This window comes from Erpetoichthys calabaricus, chromosome 13, assembly GCF_900747795.2.
Source record: "Erpetoichthys calabaricus chromosome 13, fErpCal1.3, whole genome shotgun sequence".
In the NCBI taxonomy this organism is placed as follows: domain Eukaryota; kingdom Metazoa; phylum Chordata; class Cladistia; order Polypteriformes; family Polypteridae; genus Erpetoichthys; species Erpetoichthys calabaricus.
Window position 1 is genome coordinate 122,723,001 of NC_041406.2, and position 23,176 is coordinate 122,746,176.

The following is a 23,176-nucleotide window of genomic DNA, read 5'->3' on the forward strand; positions in this document are numbered from 1 at the left end:
CTCTCAGTTCCCAGTACAGACCAGAGTTGCCATTGAGCCATGCGCTGCGACTCCTCTCGATGATATCCAGGGTGCCCTGTGAGATGAAACACCTCCTTCTGGGAACACCGGTAACACCAACACAACCCTCAGCAACCTTCAGGGTCTTGTCACAGAAGGTCTTCCACATCACATTAGGATCAACAGTCGTAACCAAATCTGAAAGTTCCTCACACAAACTGTGTGCAAACTCATTAGAAACAGCCTGGTCTTGGAGTCTGGCCAAGTCCGGGCTCATTTTCCTATTAGGTGGTAACCTACTGTACCTAAGCTGGATCTTCAGAGTAGCAACAACAAGTCTGTGGTCAGAATTCACAAACTGGGCACTTCTGTAGACCCTGCAGTTTTGCAAGAGCCTCCAGTGTCTGCCCACGAGGATGTGATCCATCTCCTTCACCACACCAGAAGTATTGGAGTACCAAGTCCAATGATGCGGTACAGGACACTGGAACCAGGATCCAGCGATTCACAGTTCCTGACCTTTTGCAAAGTCAAGGAACATGGAGCCTCTTTCACCACGGTCACCAGACCCATGAGGGCCGAGACAATCCTCATAGCCAGCCCTGTCAGTGCCAGTGGTTGCATTGAAGTCACCCATGACCAGAGGAGTGTCACCTTGTGGGCACCCATCAACCACCGAGTGAAGCTGCGAATAAGATGTCTTCCTCACCGAGACATCACTCACTGCGGTCGGAGCATACACAGAGACTACAGACAAGGCACCCAGAGAGTACTTCCAGCTTGCAAATTCTACATTTCGAAATGTCATTAGGAAACAACATTTCAGGGTAACCATGGAGGTTAGGACAAGATTTGGAAGGCAAACAAGAGTGACAAATAAAATAGCTTGTATACTGTGCAGGAAGACAGCAGAAACTCCCAGATGACTGCAAGGGACCTACAGGCAGGTTTATCTGAGAATGAAGTGATGGTGCAGCTTTACTTATTTTATTTACAGACATGCCTTCATGGAAGAGCCATCAAAAGAAAACCACACTTGTAATTACATCACAAAAAAAAATGTCTTAAGTATGCAAAACAAAATTTGCAATAGAAATAGGCATTTGGAACTAAGTGCTACGGCCACAACCACTATAGTTTTTTTTGGAATTAGAAGGAGGAGTTTTTGAAGAACAGAACACCTTAAAAACTGCTAGGCATGGGGGTGGATCTATTATACTTTGGGGTTATGTGGCTAGTGGCACAGAAAATACTTTGAAACTAGATGAAAGAATGGATTCAACTAAATATCAACAATCCCTGAGAAGAATGTCAGATGGTCAGTCAGAAAACTGAAGTTGTAATAGGATGACTTCTACAAATAAAAAATCCAAAACACATTAAATTCTACTATGAAGAACTTCAAGAAACACAAGATGAAAGTTTTGGAAAGGCCCTCACAGTCCCCAGACTTAAACATCATTAAAAATCTGTGGTAGATCTGAAGCGTTCTATGAAAGTCCAGGAATTTCTCACAGCTGGAAGCAATCTGCAAAGAAGAATAGGGAAAAATTTCCAAAACAAGAATTCAAAATACAAAAAATATTTTCAAGCTCTAATTTTTGCCAAAAGGGAATGTTATTAAGTATTGACTTAATAGGGTGCTCAAACCTTTGCAAACGCCACATTTATGCTTTAATTTTTACATTTTTTAAGTTCATCAAATAAATCATAACTCTATATTATGATTTTTATAAAAATTCCATTATTTTAACTGTCTTCTGTTGAGGTTGTGTTTACTGTTTACTTCAAATGACAACAAAATATGTAATTTGGCCAAACATTTGCATGGAACCTTATATACATATGTATATATTGTGACAAGAACAACACTTAGGGCTCATTTATACTTCACGCTCAGAGCGCGTACGCGCCCGCATCATGGCCGCCACGCGTTCTGAGCGTTCATTTGATGCGTCCTCTGAGTAGGTCCTCAGAAATTAACGCGATGCGTGCGCGAGTTGCAGTACCAGCAAAAAGTCGGGGGGCGCAGTGTGCTAAAAGCTGGAATGTGACGTCAGAGTCTCTGTTTACTATCTACATGTGACAGAAAGCCGCTTTGCGGATCCTACGAGATCGGTGTGCACGCTTCAATATTTGATAAATGGTTCGATGTGGTGAAGCAAAATGCCGACATAGAAATGTATTTGTGGTGCTTTTATATTCAAGCGTCGCATATTCCCAATCGTAATGACACAATACGTTTTAAAATTCTCACATACCGTCTTCTGTACTATCTTTTTTTCTAGGGCTTCCTCTGCTCCTGACAGCAGCGAATCGCCAGCAATAGATCGCCACACTGAGCACATTAAATGTATGATATTCCAGCTCTCTGCACATTTAGAATGCTTAGATTTATACTTGATATTACTTTCATGATGAAAAGCATTAAAGTATGTATATTACATTTTACAGATAAATCGGTAATTTCATTTAAATAATGAATACTGTTAATAATTACACACATGGGGTGACACAGTGGTGGAGCGTTAGCGCTGCTGTCTTGCAGGGAGTCATGTCGCTGATATTCCCTGCCTGGAGTTTACATGTTTTCCTGCTGGGTTTCCTCAGTGTGCTCCAGTTTCCTTCCAAAGATATGCAGATTTGGGGATTTGGTGCCGCTGAAATGACGCTAGTGTATGTGTGTGCTTGTATTCACCTTGCGATGAGCGGAGGCATCTTAAAGGGATTTAATCAATAAACATCCTTTTCAGAGATATTGCGGTAAGATGTCATCGGAATTTAATGAGTGTTCTAGGCAATTCACAACACAGAGAAGCTGAACATGTTCTCACCGTGATAATATCTCGCACTGCTACCTGCCGGATTCCTCCAGATTTATGTAAAGTACGCGCGCAAGTATAAACACTTCAACGCTTGCGTAGCAGGAGCGTCCGCTGCAGCATGCGTCGCGTCACATGAAGTATAACTCCGGCCTTAGAGATCATAAAGGTTTGGGGCAGCCACCCGAATAATTTGCCTTGGCTGCAGAACGGTATCCTTAAAGGTTGTCAGTTGTTCACTCGACTGAGTCCAAAACAGAACTGCAATATTAATTCAAGATGGCAGCTTTAAAGGCCAGTGTAGGAAGTGATGTCATCAAAGGCGTCGAAACCCTGTATGATTTCCCGAGAATAGTTTTCAAGGGATTGAGAAAGACAGCTAGTGCACCCCGCCGCTCTCTGATCGGATGTGGAATTGACTCCTACTCGCACATGTGTGACAATATATGGAATGATGGAATAATGATTAACAGCATCTGACATATAAGACTCAAAATGTAACCTTAACTTTACATGGTTCACTCTCAGCAACATTTCATTATTACATTCTTATGTGATGTTCCTCCATGCGCTGTGGAATTCAAGTAATTATTTTTTGTGACTTTGTTAAATTATAAAACACTTGGTAGCTTAGTATGATAATTTAATTTTGTCTGCATTCCTGAGCAAAAATAACATTTGTATGGCATTCATAGAGCATATTGAAAAAGGCTTTTCACTTTTTAACCAAAATTAGCTAGTAGATAAATTTGCAGAAGTCATTTTAAATCCTAATGACATTTGTCATGCAGATAACTGTCATTTGTATAATGTATTTCCTTATTGAACAAAATAACTGCATAAGTGTATATTGTGAATAGTGTATAGCCAAAACAGCACTGGGTTCTGGAATTGATTTTTCAGCACTGGAAATTTGATTTGATTCAACAAATAACAATGGAAATGCATGAAACATAATGACAACAGTAATTATCATTCCCTCACAGCCAGTGAACAACAAATATTAATAATAATACATTTTATTTATATAGCGCCTTTCCCATGCTCAAGGCGCTTCACAGAGTCTTAGAAAAAAAAACAGCAGGGTACATGTAACATTGTATACAAATGTTTTCCTTAATAGAACAATGAAACAGATAACAAAGCATTAAATAGAATAAAGGACAATAAACCAGAGTAAAATACTAAATTCAATACTAAAAGAAAAATTTAACAAAAACCTAATTTGTGATATAACAGACACACAAATTATCCTGAGCACCTGGACAGAGAGGTAAACTGAAAGAAAGGGCAGAATGTTAAGTTAAGTTAAGTTAAAAGCCTTCCTAAATAGATGAGTTTTAAGTTGTTTTTTAAAAGAATGAATGGAGTCAGCTGATCTATTTAATTTCGAGATGTCATTTCAAAGTCTGGGTGCTATGGAGCTGAAGGCCCTGTCACCCATAGAGTGCAGGTTAGTGTGAGGCACAACAAGATTACCAGAATCAGAGGACCTTAGTAGGCGAACAGGAGCATAGTGATTTAGAAGTAGTCTGGTGCAAGGCCATTTAAAGCTTTGTAGGTTATTAATAGAATCTTATATTCAATCCTGTAAGACACAGGGAGCTAGTGAAGGCGAAGCAGAATGGGTGTGATGTGCTCACTGTTGCTGGTTCGAGTAAGGGCTCTTGCAGCAGCGTTTTGAATCAGCTGGAGCTGTGAAGATTAGAAGGGGCACCTGCCAGCAGCGAGTTACAATAATCAATGTGGGATGTGATAAAAGCATGGACAAGTTTCTCAGCATTAGAAAAGGAGAGGAATGAGTGAACACGGGATATGTTAGGAGCTGAAAGTAAGAAAGTTTCTTAAATGTGGTTTATGTGGGCAGAATAAGAAAGGGAGGAATCAAAAATGACACCAAGATTCCTTGCATCAGAAGAAGGCCTGATGAGATCACCATCAAGAGTGACTGAAAAGGAGCTCATTTTCTTAAGTAGTGCTTTAGTGCCAATTTGCAGGAGTTCAGTTTTGTTGCAATTTAATTTTAGAGAGTTCTGCTCCATCCACGTTTTAATTTCACTGAGGTAAGTTGTGAGCTGAGAAAACTTTGAAGTTGCACTTTTGACATTGAAATAGAGTTGAGTGTCATATGCATAAAAATGATAACCCAGTCCATAGCTACAAATAATGTGGCCAAGGGGAAGCATATAAATACAGAAGAGAAGAGGGCCGAGGACAGAGCCCTGAGGAAGTCCTTGTGTGACTGGCGCTGAGCTGGATCTGCTCTTGCCTATCAGTCAGGTAGGACTTGAATCACTGGAGGGCAGTGCCAGAGATACCCAGCATGTTCTCCATTCTAGACAGTAGAATGTTATGTCTGACAGTGTCAAATACTGTACTGAGGTATAACAGAATTAATATGCTGGTTTGTCCAGAGTCTGCTGCCATAAGCAAATCATTGGTTACCCGAAGAAAAGCAGTTTCACATACATACTTAGACATTACTTAACATTCTGAAACCCACTTGATCCAGTTTTTTTACATTTTATTGAATTTATTAAAATAATAATAAGCAAGTAAAATTCCATACAAGCAAGTCAAACTTGGCAAAACTAAGTTCAAATCAACCCCCACCTATGAGAAAGAGAGCTAGGCCAACAAAGTAAAACTTTTAAGAGTAGGAAAAAAAGGGGAAGAAAATAATTTTCCCTAGTTTAATTGCTTATTCTAAAATGCTATTGATTAGATCCTGCCAGGTTTTTAAAAAGGTTTGCACAGATTCTGATTAAGAATTTGATTTTTTCCATTTTCAAATAGTATATTGCCCACTGACTTAAAAGAGGTGGGTTAGGATTCTTCCAGTTGAGCAAGATAAGCCTGCGTGCTAATAGTGAAGTAAAGGCAATTGCAGTTTGTTTGTCCTTCTCCACTTTATGCCCATTCAGAAGTACACCAAACACAGCTGTTAATGGATTAGGAGAGATTGTGACACCAAGGCTGACTGGCTGACAAGGCTGATTTTAGTCCAGAATTATGTTAATTTGGTACATGCCAAAAACATATGGCCCAGTGAGGCTGGAGCTCGATTGCAATATTCGCAGGTTGGATCTTGACTTAGAAACATTTTGGACAATTTTCAATGAGATAGATGTGCTCGAAAAAAGATTTTAAGTAATTGTATGCTTTGTGCATATGGAGCTAGAGTGAATTCTGTGCATGGCTGCCTTCCACTCCTTTTCTGAAATGTTGAGTAAGAGATCCTTTTCCCACTGTACTCTTGGATCTTTGAAAGGGAGGACCTTTAAAATGTTTTTTATATATTACAGAAATGCTTTTTGAACCAGTTTTTGAGGGTCCTGGTTAGAGCCCCAGGGTGCCAGTCCATCACCCCTTCTCACACACATCTATGCATCCAGTCTTACTGTTCAGTTTAGAGTGACTAGTTAATCTAACTTGTGGGTCTTTGGGGATTTTGGAGAAAAACTAGAGTACTCTAAGGAAAATCCATATAAGGGAAAAACATGTATTTTTCACAAAGGCAACATTATGCAGGATTCAAATCCATGATGCTACTATCACTGTGAGGTATCAGAACTAGCCACTTCACCATGTCACCACACACTAGATATATTAATTAGATTTTAACTGATGTAAGGTAGAAATGTAAATTCATGCATCTCACTTATAGAAATATACTTTTAAAAAATCTGGACATACTGGCCTCGATTGGTCTTGATTGATGTGAGCTGTTCAGTAGATTGAAGGAGACTGTGCAGAGGGTGAGTAGTGTGTGTGGTTACACAGTGCTCTTGCTTGACTGTGAGTCATAATAATATTTTTCAAGTTTCAGTAAGTTTGAGAGCCTTTTAGTTTATGACGATAGAGTGGATGGAATGTATGTGAGAATGTTAAATGTAATTATACATAGATCATCCTGTGATATTAAAAATGGCCATATGGATATATTATGGCAAATACAAGTATGAAGATGTTTGTCTTTTATGAGTATTTCTGCTTAATCTTTTAACCAAGTAAAGAATCTTTGTATTATGAAAGGCTATCTTTAACAGAATCAATAATTAAACAAAAATATTTTTTAAGAAAAAGCATAACTTATTGAAGCCTTTCTTTAGAAATTGTTTACACATTTGCTGCATGTTTGCAGTTTTGTTTCTTAAAACATGTTATTTACCTTGTGTGTTTTTACATTGTTTTGTATTTACCATTCCGTGGTGTTTAGTCTGGTAGCAAATCCTTAATTAGTTAATGTCCTTAGTACAGTATAATGATAACAAATTTTTATTCTTAATTTTACATTTTCAGGTTTTGTTTTTGTATCTGTTGCTGTGTACTACATATTCAGTCAGTCATTTGAATTATCATAACTGTTATTTACTTTCAATATATGTGTTTTATGTCTTGATTGCAATGTAAAGCGGTCTGAATTATTATTCCTCCAGTGACAAAAGCAAGAGAAGAACAAAGACAGTAAAGAAAACATTAGAACCTAAATGGAATCAGACGTTTATGTATTCTCCGGTTCATCGACGGGAATTTCGAGAACGTATGTTGGAAGTCACCCTATGGGATCAAGCACGTGTCAGAGAAGAAGAAAGTGAATTTTTAGGCGAAGTATGAAATTTTTCATTCATTGTAACTCTGAATTATGTTCCAGGTGATGCTTATTTCCTTGTCTCTTTTTTCATGCACAAGTAACACTTTATTGACATTTTTAATTTTTTCAGAGTTTAAAAGTAACAATAATTATTTAAACATTAATGTGTGTTCTGCCATAAGTGAAAAGTCAGTAGGCTACAAGAGCATGGAAGAATGAATCAAGAATTCTAAGGATCATGCAACAAAACCAGTATGTGATACAAAACACAAAGCTAGAAATTCTTAGCCAAAAAGTCTAGAATGTCAAAATGTAAAGTACTTTGAAAAGCTCTTTTTAAAGCACATGTACACAAATTTGTTTTACATGTGGTGTTAGTTTAAATGAAATTGCAAAGCGACTTCTTGGGCACATACAATAGCAATGAACACCTACGTCTAACCACACTAATGGAGACCCCTGTATAGAAAACAAGCAGTAAACCAGGGTATTAAACAAAACAGTTATTTTTTGAGGACTAAAAATGCAATCAAATAATGGAAGTAAGCTTTCTGTGGCACTAAAACTTGTATTTCTAAATGGGACCATAGTCATTGTCAGGAAATAATTGATCACCAAAATACTATAATACAACCATAACCAAGGCACCAAGACAATACTGAGCAGAAACAAAAGAACAATTCTGAAAACCAGTATACATGAAAAGAGACTGAAAAGAGACTATCAATGATCATTTGTTCACTAATTGAATCTCTGCAAAGAGTCAGAGCCAAACTGCTGCAACACAAAAACACAGAAGTGCACTGCAACCATAAGATGAGCTGTTATCACAAAAACCAAACTTGAAAGAACTCTAATGTCTGAGTTAAAGTCTTTCTTGAAAAAGTACATTAAAGGAAAACATATACATGAAAATAAAAATAGACACTCCAGTGTTCCAAATATTAAAACCTAATAAACAAACAAAAAAATATTTATTGTAGGCTGTCAAGTATATTTGAGGTCTTTCAGATTTTTTAAAGGAGGAGATTGTAAAGTGCTTTGTTAAACTGTGAAATTCCAACTCAAAATGCCTACTGTACTGTATGTGAACTATTATAATGAATAGGGGAGCAGTTTAAATAGATGTGTCTTTACATCAAACAGTTATAATTACTGTATATTGTTGACACACTCCTGAAGTCATAAGAGAGACTCTTTGAATAAACATTGACACTGGGTTGATACATCCTAATAGATTTTTTTTGCCCGACGGTTAATCGAGCGACGGTTAATCAAGCTTTTACTGTAATTCATTTGCAAATGTCTAAATAGTCCCAGAGGAGCAGATGTTCTCCTCAGTTGGGTATTTTTTTATTTTAGGAGTGTTAAACTGTTGACATGCCACACAATTTACTACCACAGAAGTTGCAAAAGCTTTAAATCCATGTTCCCATCACACCCGTGCATAAGGATTGCACATTTTGTAACACTTGGATGCCCTCCTCTGTGTAACTGTTGAGATAGGCAAGTCATTAAAAATTTTGGGATGACAAGCCACATTCGTTTTCTGCATAAACCATCTGTGCCTAACTTGGCTGCATTTTCAATCCAAGTCTACTTTTCTTCCACAAGGTATTTCATTTTGCTACATTGCTACAACTTGGGTTTCTATCTTTAAGAGTTAATAGGCATACCATCTCTGCCTATTCTGCGGCTGTGTCCACAAGCTGATTACCTTTACTTACTAAATGGCATGTTTAAAAGTGCTCCAATAATACCATGTAAACCCACATTCTGGTTAGAGAAATCTAGAGTTTGTCCCCTTCAAAATCCTGGTTAACATAGGTAGATTTCTCCCTGAATAACCCGATTATTTGGACACATAAATCCTAAACTGGGTTACTGTTAAGGATTTTGCACTCTGCGCATGTCCATTACACTCTGACAGCCAATGCATGTATTTTCTTTGCACATAATTTTAGCAGCTATAGAAGGAAGCATCCACAGACACATTTCCAAACACAAATGTTCAGGTGATTGTATTATTGCTTCTCTTGGTTGAAATAATCTGTAACAGTATTTCAGAAGTCACTAAATGTATTTTGAGGAGCTGAATGTACAGTACTAAACTCAATAACACAACACGTAATGTATGTCATGTACTTTGTAATGTATGTCATGTACTTTGATTACTTTTTAAAGTAATGAAGAACCTAATGCAATGCTTTCTTTATTAAAGTAAAAATATCTGTGTCATTATTATTATTACAGTAGCACTATGTGTAAAGCAAGAAGAACACATACCTGGTATTTTTCAGGGCTCAGTCTCACAGCCAAGTAGAAAAGATTGTGTTGTGTGCAGTCTGTTAAGAGAAATCTATAAATAAAGTGTCAATATGACTAAACATATTTATAAAACACAGGAAAATTATCACAGGCACAATGCTTATTTTGAACTCACAGTGGCCGATGATGATGTTTTAACTTTGCCAGTTCACAAGCTTTAGTTAAAGCCACTAATTCAGCCCGTTGTGCGGAAGTTCCAGGGCTTAATGCTCCCTGGTTTACTGATTACTGCCTATCCAGCCTTTCGTTCACCATTCTGTACATATGACGAACCATCCACAAAAATCCTAAATTAGCATTAGTCAATGGAATGACTGATTTCAATGCAGTCACAAAACTCCAAATATTTTTCCCAGTCTGTCAAAATGCCATGTACCAAATCATCTGTTGGTGTCTTTTCTGACTTCACTGTTTGTGTTTTCCAAAATAGCTTGCCATTTTCCCATTCTTGACAGGGTTGCAGCAGCCACCCAATTCAAAGATAGCAATGTACATAGAAAGTATGGGCATTGTACAATTAGTTTTTGATCTAACATCAAAGGTTTAACTGCATGTATTGCCTATACAACAGCATGCACAGCTTTTAAACAAGGTCCTTATCATAATACCACTGTGTCTGATTTAAATGAATAATAACATTTTTTAATGTGCCTAATTCCCAAATAAGATGCTGTAACTCTTCAACAGAAAATTCGATTGTTTCTTCATAGTCTGGATTCCCCTTTAATTAGTAAGTCAGTAATTGTGTTTTCCTGGTATAGTCCTCAATTCACATTCAAGTCAAATTCACCAGTCTTAAAAAGGACTGCATAATTTCTGAATTGTCTGAGGTAAACAAGATGCTGAAATAGCACGTCTCCCATCCATCAGAACTTCAACCTCTCCTTGTGAAATCAATCGACCTAAATACACAACACAGCTTCCATTTTACATAACTGAGCTTTATCCAAGTTAACTTTATGCCATTTATTTTAAAGATGTATAGCAACAACGTTTCCTAACAAAGAATATGACATGCAGTAATAAATGCTGCATTAATGCTATATGATACATCGTCGGAGAGTTGTGAAAGCTTTGAGGTAAACGAGTCTATGTGTATTATAATACAGTACCACTAGTATTAAAGGCAAACCATGAATGTACATTTAGATATATGGAACAAAATCCATTTCACATGTTAATTACCAAAAATAAATATATGTTTAGGTCCATTCAAGTCCATTAATAAGAAATTAATTATCAGTTAGTCTCCAACAGCCATTTGTCTTCTTTACTGGACATATGGGGTTATTATATGGTGAGTCTGTTTTCACAATTATGCAATCTTCCTCCAACTGTGTTACTACTGATTTAAACCCTTCCAGGGCTTATACTGATATTGGATACTGCCTTTGTGGTGAGAAGGAGCACCACTGAAACTGACAAACTCCATTTTCAGTTTTTCTACTTTTTGCCCAGAATGATAAAGGGACATTTTTCTTTAAAACTAGCTTCACAATTTTCTGTGCATAAATTACTCTTATTTAAATGCTAAGTAATTTCTTCTTTTTTAAACTGCAACTCAGAATCTATCTGGATAATAACATCCATTCCTAACAGGGAATTTATTATAGGGACTAACCATATTGTACTTTTTACAATGACATCACCTATTTGTATTTCTACTGGCTCACTTTCGTAACTCGTAGTATTCTGTCCTCCTGCATCTTTGGCAACCCAAATATTTTGCAGAAAGCTTCAGTCCAATTTTTTATGCATCCTTCATAGTGAATTCCCATTTATAAAAACATATACTACTGTGGGGCGGCACGGTGGCGCAGTGGGTGGCGCAATGGGTGGCGCTGCTGCCTCGCAGTGAGGAGACTCGGGTTCGCTCCCCGGGTCCTCCCTGCGTGGAGTTTGCATGTTCTCCCCATGTCTGCGTGGGTTTCCTCCAGGTACTCCGATTTCCTCCCACAGTCCAAAGACATTCTGGTTAGGTGCATTGGCAATTCTAAATTGTCCCTAGTGTGTGATTGGTGTGTGGGTGTGTGTGTGTGTGCAGCCTGTGGTGGGCTGACGCCCTGCCCAGGGTTTGTTTCCTGCCTTGTGCCCTGTGTTGGCTGGGATTGGCTCCCGCAGACCCCCGTGACCCTGTAGTTAGGATATAACGGGTTGGATGATGGATGGATATACTACTGTTATCTGTATCCCAACCAGAGGAGGTAAGTGCAAAGGTACACAAAAGAAGTTTGTCGAGTTTTTCTCTTCAGTAATTGTTAATATTAACTGCTCCTGATTGTAGGTAGTCAGTTTTTTTTTAATTTCTCAAGTAATGCTGAAGCTGTATATTTGCAAAACCTGTAATTATTTTGGCACTTGACTGGACATTTTTGCTTCTACATTGTCTTCACCAGTGCCCATGCTTGCTGCAAAGATTGCAATTACCTGGTCTCTTTGTTTTATTACTCATTTTGATAAACTGTAAGTGGAATAACATTGTGTTTTCAATCATACATGCTCCTTTCACAAGCTCTCCCAAAGTGAGACTTCAAATCTCCCATCTTTTAATACTAATTCTTACTTGTTCACTATAGGTCCTTTCAACCCTTGTAAAAATGCTGCTTTTAAAGATTGTTCTGTATATGAACACAGGTCATCTTCTTCTTAATTATTTTCAACGACCCCGAATTTTCCATTCATACACTTAAAAATCTATCTGCGAATTCCAAAGCACTTTCACTGTCTTTCTGGCTACCTGCACTGATCCAGGTCTTTCAGTGCCCATGTTATTGGTTGGCTTTTTTTAGAGAAGAGCCAAGCTTAATGACACCTTTTATTGGTTAACTAAAAAGATTACAATATGCAAGCTTTTGAGGCAACTCAGGCCCCTTCTTCTCTTACCTGAAGAAGCTTGGCTTTTCTCTACATTCATAATGGCTAACACGGTACAACACCCTAGTACTATAGTTTTTTTTAAATGTGAGAAGGAAACGTTGCACTACAGAGTATTTTTACATCTTAAGGATGTAGCCCATATGAACTGAATTTTCTTCAGATAATAGAAACGCTGCATTCTTTCACTCAAGGTTCTATATGACTTGAGTTAGGTGGCTCATACTGATACTGTGTACAAATCCTACGTTTTGTTCTTTTACTTCCATCTGCTCATTCCACATCTCCTTCGTCAGCCTTCATTTTTAATCTGAAAGGAAATATAGAAGCTAGACCTGTTCTGTCTTCATTGTCACTGCATTCTGATGTAGATCCCCAGCCTTTTAAAATAATTGCTACCCCTGACAGTACATAATCTAAATGGACACAGTTTGTTTTATTAACAATCATTGGTCATTGCTAAATGTCAGTAAACAAAAGTACAACTTTCGCAAAGCAGTACTCAAGCTATTTTAATGATTAATTATATTTATCTGAAGGAGAAACCAGGTGTAAATGTTAGATATCAAAACAAACAACTTGAATGATTCAAATCAGGGTCATCGAGCAAGCTTTGTTTCAGATTGCTATAGCTTTGGTTGTTGCAGCCTTTGTTTTCTTAAACCAGTTTAAGTATATGCATTCTAATAAACAATGACACTCTTTAACAATTTATACTTATTTTCCCAGAATTCCTGTGTTATGTCTATTTTGCATATACCCCAGAATTTTACCTATTTCCAAAATTTGACAATCTTGGAAAACTCATGAATATTATGATTTAATGAGGTAATTTGTACCTGCCTGCTCATTCAGTTAATAATAATAATAATAATAATAATACATTTTATTTATATAGCACCTTTCCCATTCTCAAGGCACTTATAGAATATAATAAAGAATGGCAGGGTATACAGTATATAGCATTGTACAAACCAGATAAATAAATAAAGAAGATTAAGACAGTGAATTCAGAAAAAAAAAACAGACAACATAATTGATGGTCTCGCACACACACAAATACAGGTTACATGAGCATCTTGACAGAGAAGTAAACTGAGAGAAGGGTAATAAAGTCAAGTAGAGCTAAAAGCCTTCCTGAACAGATGAGTTTTGAGTTGTTTTTTAAAAGAATTCATGGAGTCAGCTGACCTAATTAATTTCGGTAGGTCATTCCAGAGTCTGGGTGCTATACAGATGAAGGCCCTGTCACCCATGGAGTGTAGATTAGTGTGGGGTACAACAAGATTACCAGAATCAGAGGACCTTAGTGGGCGGGCAGGCACATAGTGATGGAGGAGGTCACTGATGTAGTTTGGTGCAAGGTTATTTAAGGCTTTGTAGGTTATTAGTAGGATTTTATATTCGATTCTATAAGACACAGGGAGCCAATAAAGACGGAGCAGAATGGGTGTGATGTGCTCACTGCTGCTGGTTCGAGTAAGGACTCTTGCAGCTGAGTTTTGAATAAGCTGGAGCTGTGATAGAAGACTAGAAGGGGCACCTACCAGTAGGGAATTACAATAATCGATGCGGGATGTGATAAAAGCATGGACAAGTTTCTCAGCATTAGAGAAGGAGAGGAAGGAGCGAACACAGGATATGTTACGGAGGTGAAAGTAAGAAAGTTTCTTAATGTGATTTATGTGGGCGGAATAAGAAGGGGAGGAATCAAAAATGACACCAAGATTTTTTACAGTAGAGGCAGGTCTGATGAGATCACCGCCAAGATGGACTGGGAAGGAGCTCATTTTATTAAGTTGCATTTTAGTCCCAATTTGCAGGAGTTCAGTTTTATTGCAATTTAATTTTAAAGAGTTCTGCTCCATCCAGGTTTTAATTTCACTAAGGCAGGTTGTGAGCTGAGAAAGCTCTGATGAAGTTTTACTTTTAACATTGAAGTAGAGTTGAGTATCATCTGCATAAAAATGATAACCCAGTCCATAGCTACGGATAATATGGCCAAGGGGAAGCATGTAAATACAGAAAAGCAGAGGACCGAGGACAAAGCCTTGAGGGACTCCTTGTGTGACTGGCGCTGAGCTGGATCTGCTGTTACAGAACATTTCCCGCATGAACTCTGAGCTCACAACTTGAGAGTCATTATCTAAGTAATTCTAAAATAAAACACACAATTGAATATTATGAGTCATATTTAGCATACTGTAAAAGCATAATTTTCCAACAGTATTACCAATATGGGATCTGTTTCTTCCAATTCTGTCATACCTTACTCTTTGGACCACTTTAAAACACTATGTTAAGAAGAGAACAATAAGGAAATATTTTAAAGAGACGTCCTTACCTCATTTTATTCAGACCAGCTGTTGTCTGCTGACAGAGTGTTGGGTTCCCTCAAGTCAGTTGTTAAGAACCCTGCCTAACTATGCCAATTGTAGAGTCCCCAGTAAATTAGGAATCTTTGATATTCTTTTAAGCAAGAGATTATGACACAAACTTGGATCAAGATTTATTTTTAAAAACACTTTGCTTTGAAGGTAGAAGTAGCAGTATATTGTTGAACTGTAAAAATGCCTATATTTATATACAAAATATTATATATAAAATATAAAATATTATATATAAAATATTTACCTGAACAGAAAATATTCATAGAGGAGCAGTTTGAATAGATGCATTTGTACATCAAACAATCAGAATTATATTGCTGTCCCATTCCTGAAATTGTAAGAGAGACTGTATGAATAAACATCCATCCATCCATTTTCCAACCCGCTGAATCCGAACACAGGGTCACGGGGGTCTGCTGGAGCCAATCCCAGCCAACACAGGGCACAAGGCAGGAACCAATCCTGGGCAGGGTGCCAACCCACCGCAGGACACACACACAAACACACCCACACACCAAGCACACACTAGGGCCAATTTAGAATCGCCAATCCACCTAACCTGCATGTCTTTGGAATGTGGGAGGAAACCGGAGCTCCCGGAGGAAACCCACGCAGACACGGGGAGAACATGCAAACTCCACGCAGGGAGGACCCGGGAATCGAACCCAGGTGTCCCAACTGCGAGGCAGCAGCGCTACCCACTGCGCCACCGTGCCACCCATGAATAAACATTGACACATTAAAGAGCCGATACATTCTAATAGACAGTTACCTTAAATCAGAGGGTTAAATTGTATTACTGTTTTACAAGAAACGTCTAAGGTGAAAAGACTATAAACAGGTTGTCTCTTGTAAAATGCTTTTCTTTATCTTATGTTTTACTTTAAAAAATGTAATCATATTGTTTTATTACTATAATCCTTCCCCATTAAGGAAAAAGAAAAATTAAAGATTTTCTTAAATAACAACAATAATGGAGTTTTGTTTTTTGGTCAGATGATATCTGGACTTTCAGTGTAGTTTTATATGATATTACATGTGAAATCTGTGAGTCTGGGGTTTTGTCAGCCCTGAAATATGTTTGTGCCCTCTTCTATCAATCAGGTCAATGCAATTTTGGAGGTAAGGAAGTGGATGGATGCATAGGTTAAAGCAGCTGTTGCCTAAGTAATACAGTACATTGGGTTGATGGAGTTTATCTGAATAACATTTAAAATACACAGTATTTTCTCACCTAGATCCTGATTGAGCTGGAGACAGCTTTATTGGATGATGAGCCTCATTGGTACAAGCTGCAGACACATGACATTTCATCAATGCCACTTCCTCATCCATCACCGTATCTGCCACGGAGGCAACTACATGGAGAAAGCCCTAAAAGACTACAAAGTAAGTTGAAAAAGTCCTGGAATTGTTTAACATAGTCTAAGTAAGAATGAGTGTTATCAACACAAGTATGACACAATTTACCTATAGATTTTAGTCAGAGTTTGACAATGCTTATAAAAGAAATAATAAGGTCAATTTGCATATGAAGTATGGAAAATGTTTTCTGCATATTGTATTTTTCACATTTGGAAACATCTCCTCACCAAAAAAGCAAAAAGGCACATTTGAAGAGTTTTAAACTCTAAGATGCAATACCATGACTTTACTAAAATTGTCATTTCTGTTTTTCTCTAAGCAGCAGAATATATCTGTTCAATGGATCAAATGTTCTAAATGACATTGACACTGTAAAGAAACAAATCATTTCTTGCATTGTGTATAAATGTCTTTTTTTTGTAGGAGTTAATGCCAGTCTCATTTGTGGCATGTGACAGAAAGTTAATAATATATACCAAAAGATGGACAAAATTTCAAAGAACATGTTGAGAAAATAATTTGCTTAGTATCCTCATATTCCTGTCTCATGCAGTGGATATTACAACATGTTTAAGTGAACAGAAAGCACTAAACTAAACTTATTTGTCTATTTTACTTTTTTTACTACATAAAAAAGTATTTGTCCCTTCCTGATTTCCTAAATTATTGCTCATTTCGGGCACTGAATATCTCCAGGTCTTCAACTAAAATCTCTCTGTTATATAAAAGAAACTTGTGATGAGACAAGACCTGTTCAGAGAGACGAGACGTGACATTCTCAGAAAGACACTTTCACGTCCCGCGAGACTAGACTTTGTGCCAAGAAATTTAACCACACCCGGGGCCGGAAAAAGACAAAGAGTAGAAGACAAAGTAGAACGTCATAAAGAATTCAAAAACGTTGGCGCGATACACATACACATGGCGAGTGAAGCAAGCAGGGGTCAAAGTCTCCTGGTCTGTTACAAGATAAAGGGTGTTTGAATGAACAAACAGCACATATTTTTTAAGCTATTTCAAATAACTAATGAAATAAGGCATCCAGCAGCAACTGGCATGGGGTGAAAAAGTAAATGCCCCTTTGTTGAATTACCCAAATTAAAGGAATATTTAGAGTCAGCTTAATAAACAAAGCTATGATTGATTACAGTAAGACCTGCTTGATATAAACCACGCTCAGTCTGACACTTACCATCAGAAGTCAAGTTGCCTACACAAATATTTAACAAGCATCTGATACCACAATCAAAGGAAGTTCCTGAAAAGATCACAAAAATGTTGCTGATAACTTTCACTAAGGAAATGGCTACTGAGGTATTTCTTGGAAGCTCTGGGATTACAGCAAACTCCATTCAAAATCGTAATCTCTAAATGGAAAATGCTAAGAACAGGAGGGACTGGCCTGTTAAAGAACATAGCACTAAATCATTCAACAAGTTGGAAAGGTTTCAGAAGAGATTAGTGTCCATTATTTATAAGAAGGAGCATGTTCTATTAGCAGATGACACAAAAGGATAACTTTTTGCTTAGTATTAGTGCTATTGTATCTAGAGTAAAGCAAACACAGCATTTCATAATAAGAATATAATATCAACAGTCAAGACTTTATTGTGATAGTATGATTGTGATGTTTTGCTACCAAAGGACGTACATGACTTGCCATAACTGAATCAATCATGAATCTTGATCCAAACAGTGCCAAAGTATAGTTATTTCATGCAGCAAAACAATTGTCCAGAACAGAAAAAGAATATCCACATCAGAAGCTTTAAAAAGAAGCAAAATTAAAGTTTTTGAATGGTGTAGTAGAATCCCAGACTATATCCAATAGATATGCTGTGACAAGACCTGAAATGAGCAGTTAAAGCTAGAAAACCTAGCAGAGTTCATGAATTAAAGCAGTGCTTCAAGGACGAGTGCTCTAAAACTCCTTCATAATGATGTCAAAAACTGACATTAAATTATAGGAAATATTTGATTGCAGTCATTGCAACTAAAGGTAACACAATAAATTAATTGATGAGGGGCATTTACATTTTCACACAGTAGTAGTTGTTGTGGAATAACTTTGTTTATTCGGTAAAAAACAAAAATGTGTTCTCTTAGATATCTTCTGTTTTATTACTACTACTATTACTATTACTACTTTATCTAAAATTAGGTTTTGGTTTTAGACATGAAAACATCCATTGTCAAAAATCTGAAATATTAGAGGAAATCAAGAAGAGGGCAAATACTTTTTCACAAAGGCAAAACTCTAAATACACTTTTTGTTTAGTATGTGAAGAAGCAAAATATGGAAGCAATGTGGCATTATAAGTGCAAGTAAACAAAGTCTTAGCTACAAATCTCCATAGGCCTGCCATTGTAAATAAGATAAATTTACATCGCTTGCCTGTTCGGTGCTGAAAAGTTATAAAGGTGGCTCTTCAGTGCACAAAGGAGAACAAGTAAAATAATTATAATTGCAGTAATAATAATAAACAAATGAGATTAAAGTGACTGCTATATTCAGAGGTACCTGGGGTGTCTGTTTTCCTAAATTATCTGCTTTTTCCAATACTAAAATAATACATAACATAATCAGCTTCCTTTCTAAAATATCTGAGATATGGTTTACTGTTGCAATATGTGAGACTATGTTAATACTGGACTTAATACTTGTATTTCATTAAACTGCTTTACATGTTGTCTTATAAAGTAGGTAAAATTTGTGACCATAGAAGTTTCTGTAAAGTTGGAAGGGAAATTTGATTGGCTGTTCTTTGATCTGAAATGCAAAAAATACAGAGTTAAGATATAATACCGTTGATTTTATATAAATCTTTATGGGCTTTTTAGTATTGTTTATGTCTGTCTCCTACCATGCATTTGTGCCTGCATGTAGTCTGTGTACCTCTTAAACAAAACTTAATCTGTAATTTAGTCTGCATAAGAAACAACTTGGATTCCAAAGTCAGATCTGCGGCATTAGCAAATACAATTATAGTAATATTGTTCTCTACTTATGATTTCGTGCCTCACCTGTATATTCATGTTTACCTTAAAACCGTTAATTTATTTTCATTTGAATAAAGTTGTCAGTTATCAGGTAAATTAATTTCAAGTTTGTTTTTCCAAAAAGGATTTTTATTTGACAGAAGAATTAAACCAGTACATCACATTAAAGACAACAAAACAATACATAAATAAAAACATATTGACACAAATAAATATAATATATTAGAAAGCATAGACACACATGACACTGTTTAATATTTTACTAAGGTACATAAACACAGCAACAGTGATTACCATGATTTTTTTCATATTCAGCGTATTGCCTGTTTAGAATATGTCAATATAAACTGTACTCACACATGTATAGCAAAATGCATTGAGTTGTCTTTTTGTTCAAGGCAAAAATCAGATAAAATAAGAGATAATATATTTACTAAAGTAAAATCCAAAAATAAATTTGTTTTTATTTGCAAAGAGTTTAGTTAAATTGTACTTTTTGCATTAAATATTTGCCAAAAGCTAAAAAGCATCTAAAATAGAAAAGCAATAGTTACGAGACTGTAGATTGATACTCTAAAATTAAGTGGGATTCTATTTAATGTCGCATTAAAATAGGTGTTTATTTAAAATTGAATGCATAAATGTAAAAGTGAATAAGTAAATCCCTCTAGATTTATAATGACTCTGCTGCTTAATTCAGATTTTCTGGGCAGAATCAATCTTTTAAAGCAGCTGCACAATCTCTCTCGTTTTAGGGTTTAATTTTATTCCCTTTTGGATTATCATCTGCATGGACTTTATATGCCCTCTTTATGGATTCATTATGTTCCTTCAATAATCCAAGGACAAGTTGTTAAATGTGATGCTCCCTTTGTATTTTTTTTTAAAATAAAGTTTTAATTTTTTGGCCCTCTTTGTTCTTGGTTACAATGGCATGCCCAGAAAGAATTATTTTGTATCATGCAGTCTTTTTGTTATTAAGGTATGTACTTACCCTATATCTATGATCTTTTGTGTGAGTGAGGGCCCTTATATTTTTCACTTTCTATAAAATTGGATTCGGATTTTGTATTACTGTGTTTAGCACTATGGCTTTCTGATTCAGCATCCTAGATTTGAACCTTGTGCTTTGTGTTTATTTGGATATATACCATTTTGGTGTGTGCTTGGATGTTTTTTCTAGTTACTCTGTTTTTTCTACCACATCTCAAAAAAGATGTTAGTGTTAGGTTAATCTTCCCCTTATGAGTGTGGGTGTGTGAGTCTTGTGATATACTGTACTGGTGGCCCAAGGACTTGGTTCCGATCTTGAATTCTGTACTGCTAGGATAAGCTATAGTCTTCAGTTATCCTAAATTGGATTAAGTGGATGTTAGAATCTTAAGTTACTGTATTCAGTGTCCTAAAATCTAATTGAAAATGCTATAGTTTTGTTTTATTTTTAAGTACAATATACTAGTTACAAAATGTAGGTCTCTTTTTACGTGTCCTTTCTGTGACCGCCTGATCTTTTTTTCTGATTCTGAAATTATTTTTGGCATAATGGTGAAGTCCACAACAATTCTATGTAAAGAATTGTTCACAAATGCATCAGATAAATTTGCCTCCTTAAACTAAACTAAATAAGTAAATGTCATTAGGCTTTCTGTTTTACTTCAAAACATGCTTGGCTGTATTGAAGGTAAAGTTTGTTTTGTGATGTTGTCTTTTGGCTTCATTGAAGGAAATAAACTATTGCTTATTAAGCTGAAATCTTTCATTGATGCTTGTATTCTAGACACTAGGATACATAGAGAAAAAGTGATTGTATTAGCATTTCATTGTACAGTTATTTTAATGACACATGTAATGTCCATTTCTTTCTGTTTTGTTTCTGCTTATGTCATCCTGGTAAAGGCTCATATTCATACAATTCAGGTAAATCTTGCATGTTGGGGAGAAATTACATTTTTAAGCATTTTACTGTTCCTTCTTACAGTATGTCTTTTTCCTTTTTTCCTACAAAACATTTTGCATGCTTTGTTTATTCCCGTTGTTTTACCTACCTGGAAACTTTGGTGCTGCATTTTGTCTTGAAAATTATAAGATCTTGACAAAACATATCAGAAATTTCAGAATTAAAGATGCCTTTCAAACATAAATATTTCAAGTACAGAATGAAGCCTGAAATATCTAAAAAAAATCTCCAAATATACAGTGGTATGAAAAGTTTATACCACATAATGTTTGTCCTTTTTCATATTTTAAGGAAAAATATATTTCATCATCATTACAATACTAATAGATGAAGTTGATCTAATTTTAAGAAATAACATTCAGAATCAGGTTTTTAATTAATTTTTACTGTTTAAATTAACAGAAAAGCACTGTTCTTGGTCAGTAAACAACTACCTTTATCACTTAATCAAATACAGTGGAACCTCGGTTCACGAACGTCTCGGTACACGTACAAACCGGTTTACGACCAAAAAGTTCACCAAACTTTTGCCTCAGTTCACGACCACACACTCGGTATACGAACAAGCCAGTTTCCCTTTCGGTTTGTACATGTTCAGTCTCTCCCTGTGCATTTCCTGTGCAGCAAGCAAGAGAGAGACACACACACACACAGACAGGCAGTGCGAGAGAGAGAGAGCACACACACACAGGCAGTGCGAGAGAGAGAGACAGACGCGCACACACACAGGCTTTGCGCGAGAGAGAGATGCGCACACACACAGGCAGCACGAGACAGAGGGGGCTGGATGCATAAGGTACAGAAGGCAGTTAAAGAATGCACTGGGCTTGATTTTGTTTTCACTTCTGTTTACAGCGATTGGTTCGTAACGTGCATTGTTGCAATGTTACTTTTCTTGGTGGTTTATTAAATTACGGATTTTTTCAAATGTTCATTTTTTCCCTGTGCTTAAAACTCATTAAAAAATAGTGTTTTTAGCCAGTGGTTGGTAGCGCTATAGCGCGAACTATTGCAGTGTTAGTTTTCTCTGTTGTTCAAGATTTTCTCAGTGTTATTCAATGTTTTTACATTTAGTTTATTATTACGCTGTACATTCTGTGGTTTAATTAACTGTGCTTAAAAACTTAAAAAAATATATATATTTACATACAGTTCGTATGGTCTGGAGCGGATTAATTGTATTTACATACAATCCTATGGGAGAAATTGCTTTGGTTCACGACCAAATCGGTTTGCGACCAGAGTTTTGGAACGAATTATGGTCGTGAACCGAGGTTCCACCGTACCTAAAATTAGAATCAGGTGCACCCAATTAGATGCAAATATTTAGAACATTATTACAGATATTTTTGAGGCCTCTGCTTTATATAAATATCAGAAACGTGTAGTGTTGTTTGGTTTTAGAAACTGAGGTGTAACTACATCATATTAAGATCAAGAGTTCTCTGATCCCCTCAGAAGAATGATCATTGATGACTAGGTGTATGGTAGGGAGTTTAAACTTATTGACTGAAGATCACCTACAAGTGAAGAAAATTTAAAAGTGCTAACCACAAGATGGTATATAAGACCTCCAAGAACCACACATTAACATCAAGTGATTAGGCCAGCTACCCAAAGACACTGCACAACTTTGTCCTACGTGTAAAGTCAGGAGGGTAGAACCCTTTGCTCTCAAACATTATTATAAATGATTGAAGTTTGCCAGCAACACCTAGGTGAAAAACAAGACTATCAGAACATTGTGTTCTGAAAAAATGAGACCTAGGTAGAGTTCTTTGCTCTTGTTTGGAGCTATTAAGGAACTTCCTTTCACCAAAACATCCCCACATCATCTGTAAAAACT

At 36.5% G+C, this 23,176-nt stretch overlaps 1 protein-coding gene across 33 annotated transcripts in view; it reads left to right on the forward strand.

The window, feature by feature from the left end:
- Window positions 1-23,176, forward strand: part of rims2a (regulating synaptic membrane exocytosis 2a) — a 1,351,795-nt gene that overhangs the window by 921,448 nt on the left and 407,171 nt on the right. For all 33 annotated transcript variants that reach the window (XM_051936048.1, XM_051936053.1, XM_051936052.1 and 30 more), the window contains 2 exons: window positions 7,262-7,433; window positions 16,247-16,397. In XM_051936048.1, the coding sequence (XP_051792008.1) occupies window positions 7,262-7,433; window positions 16,247-16,397 (323 nt within the window). The remainder of the gene's footprint in view (window positions 1-7,261; window positions 7,434-16,246; window positions 16,398-23,176) is intronic.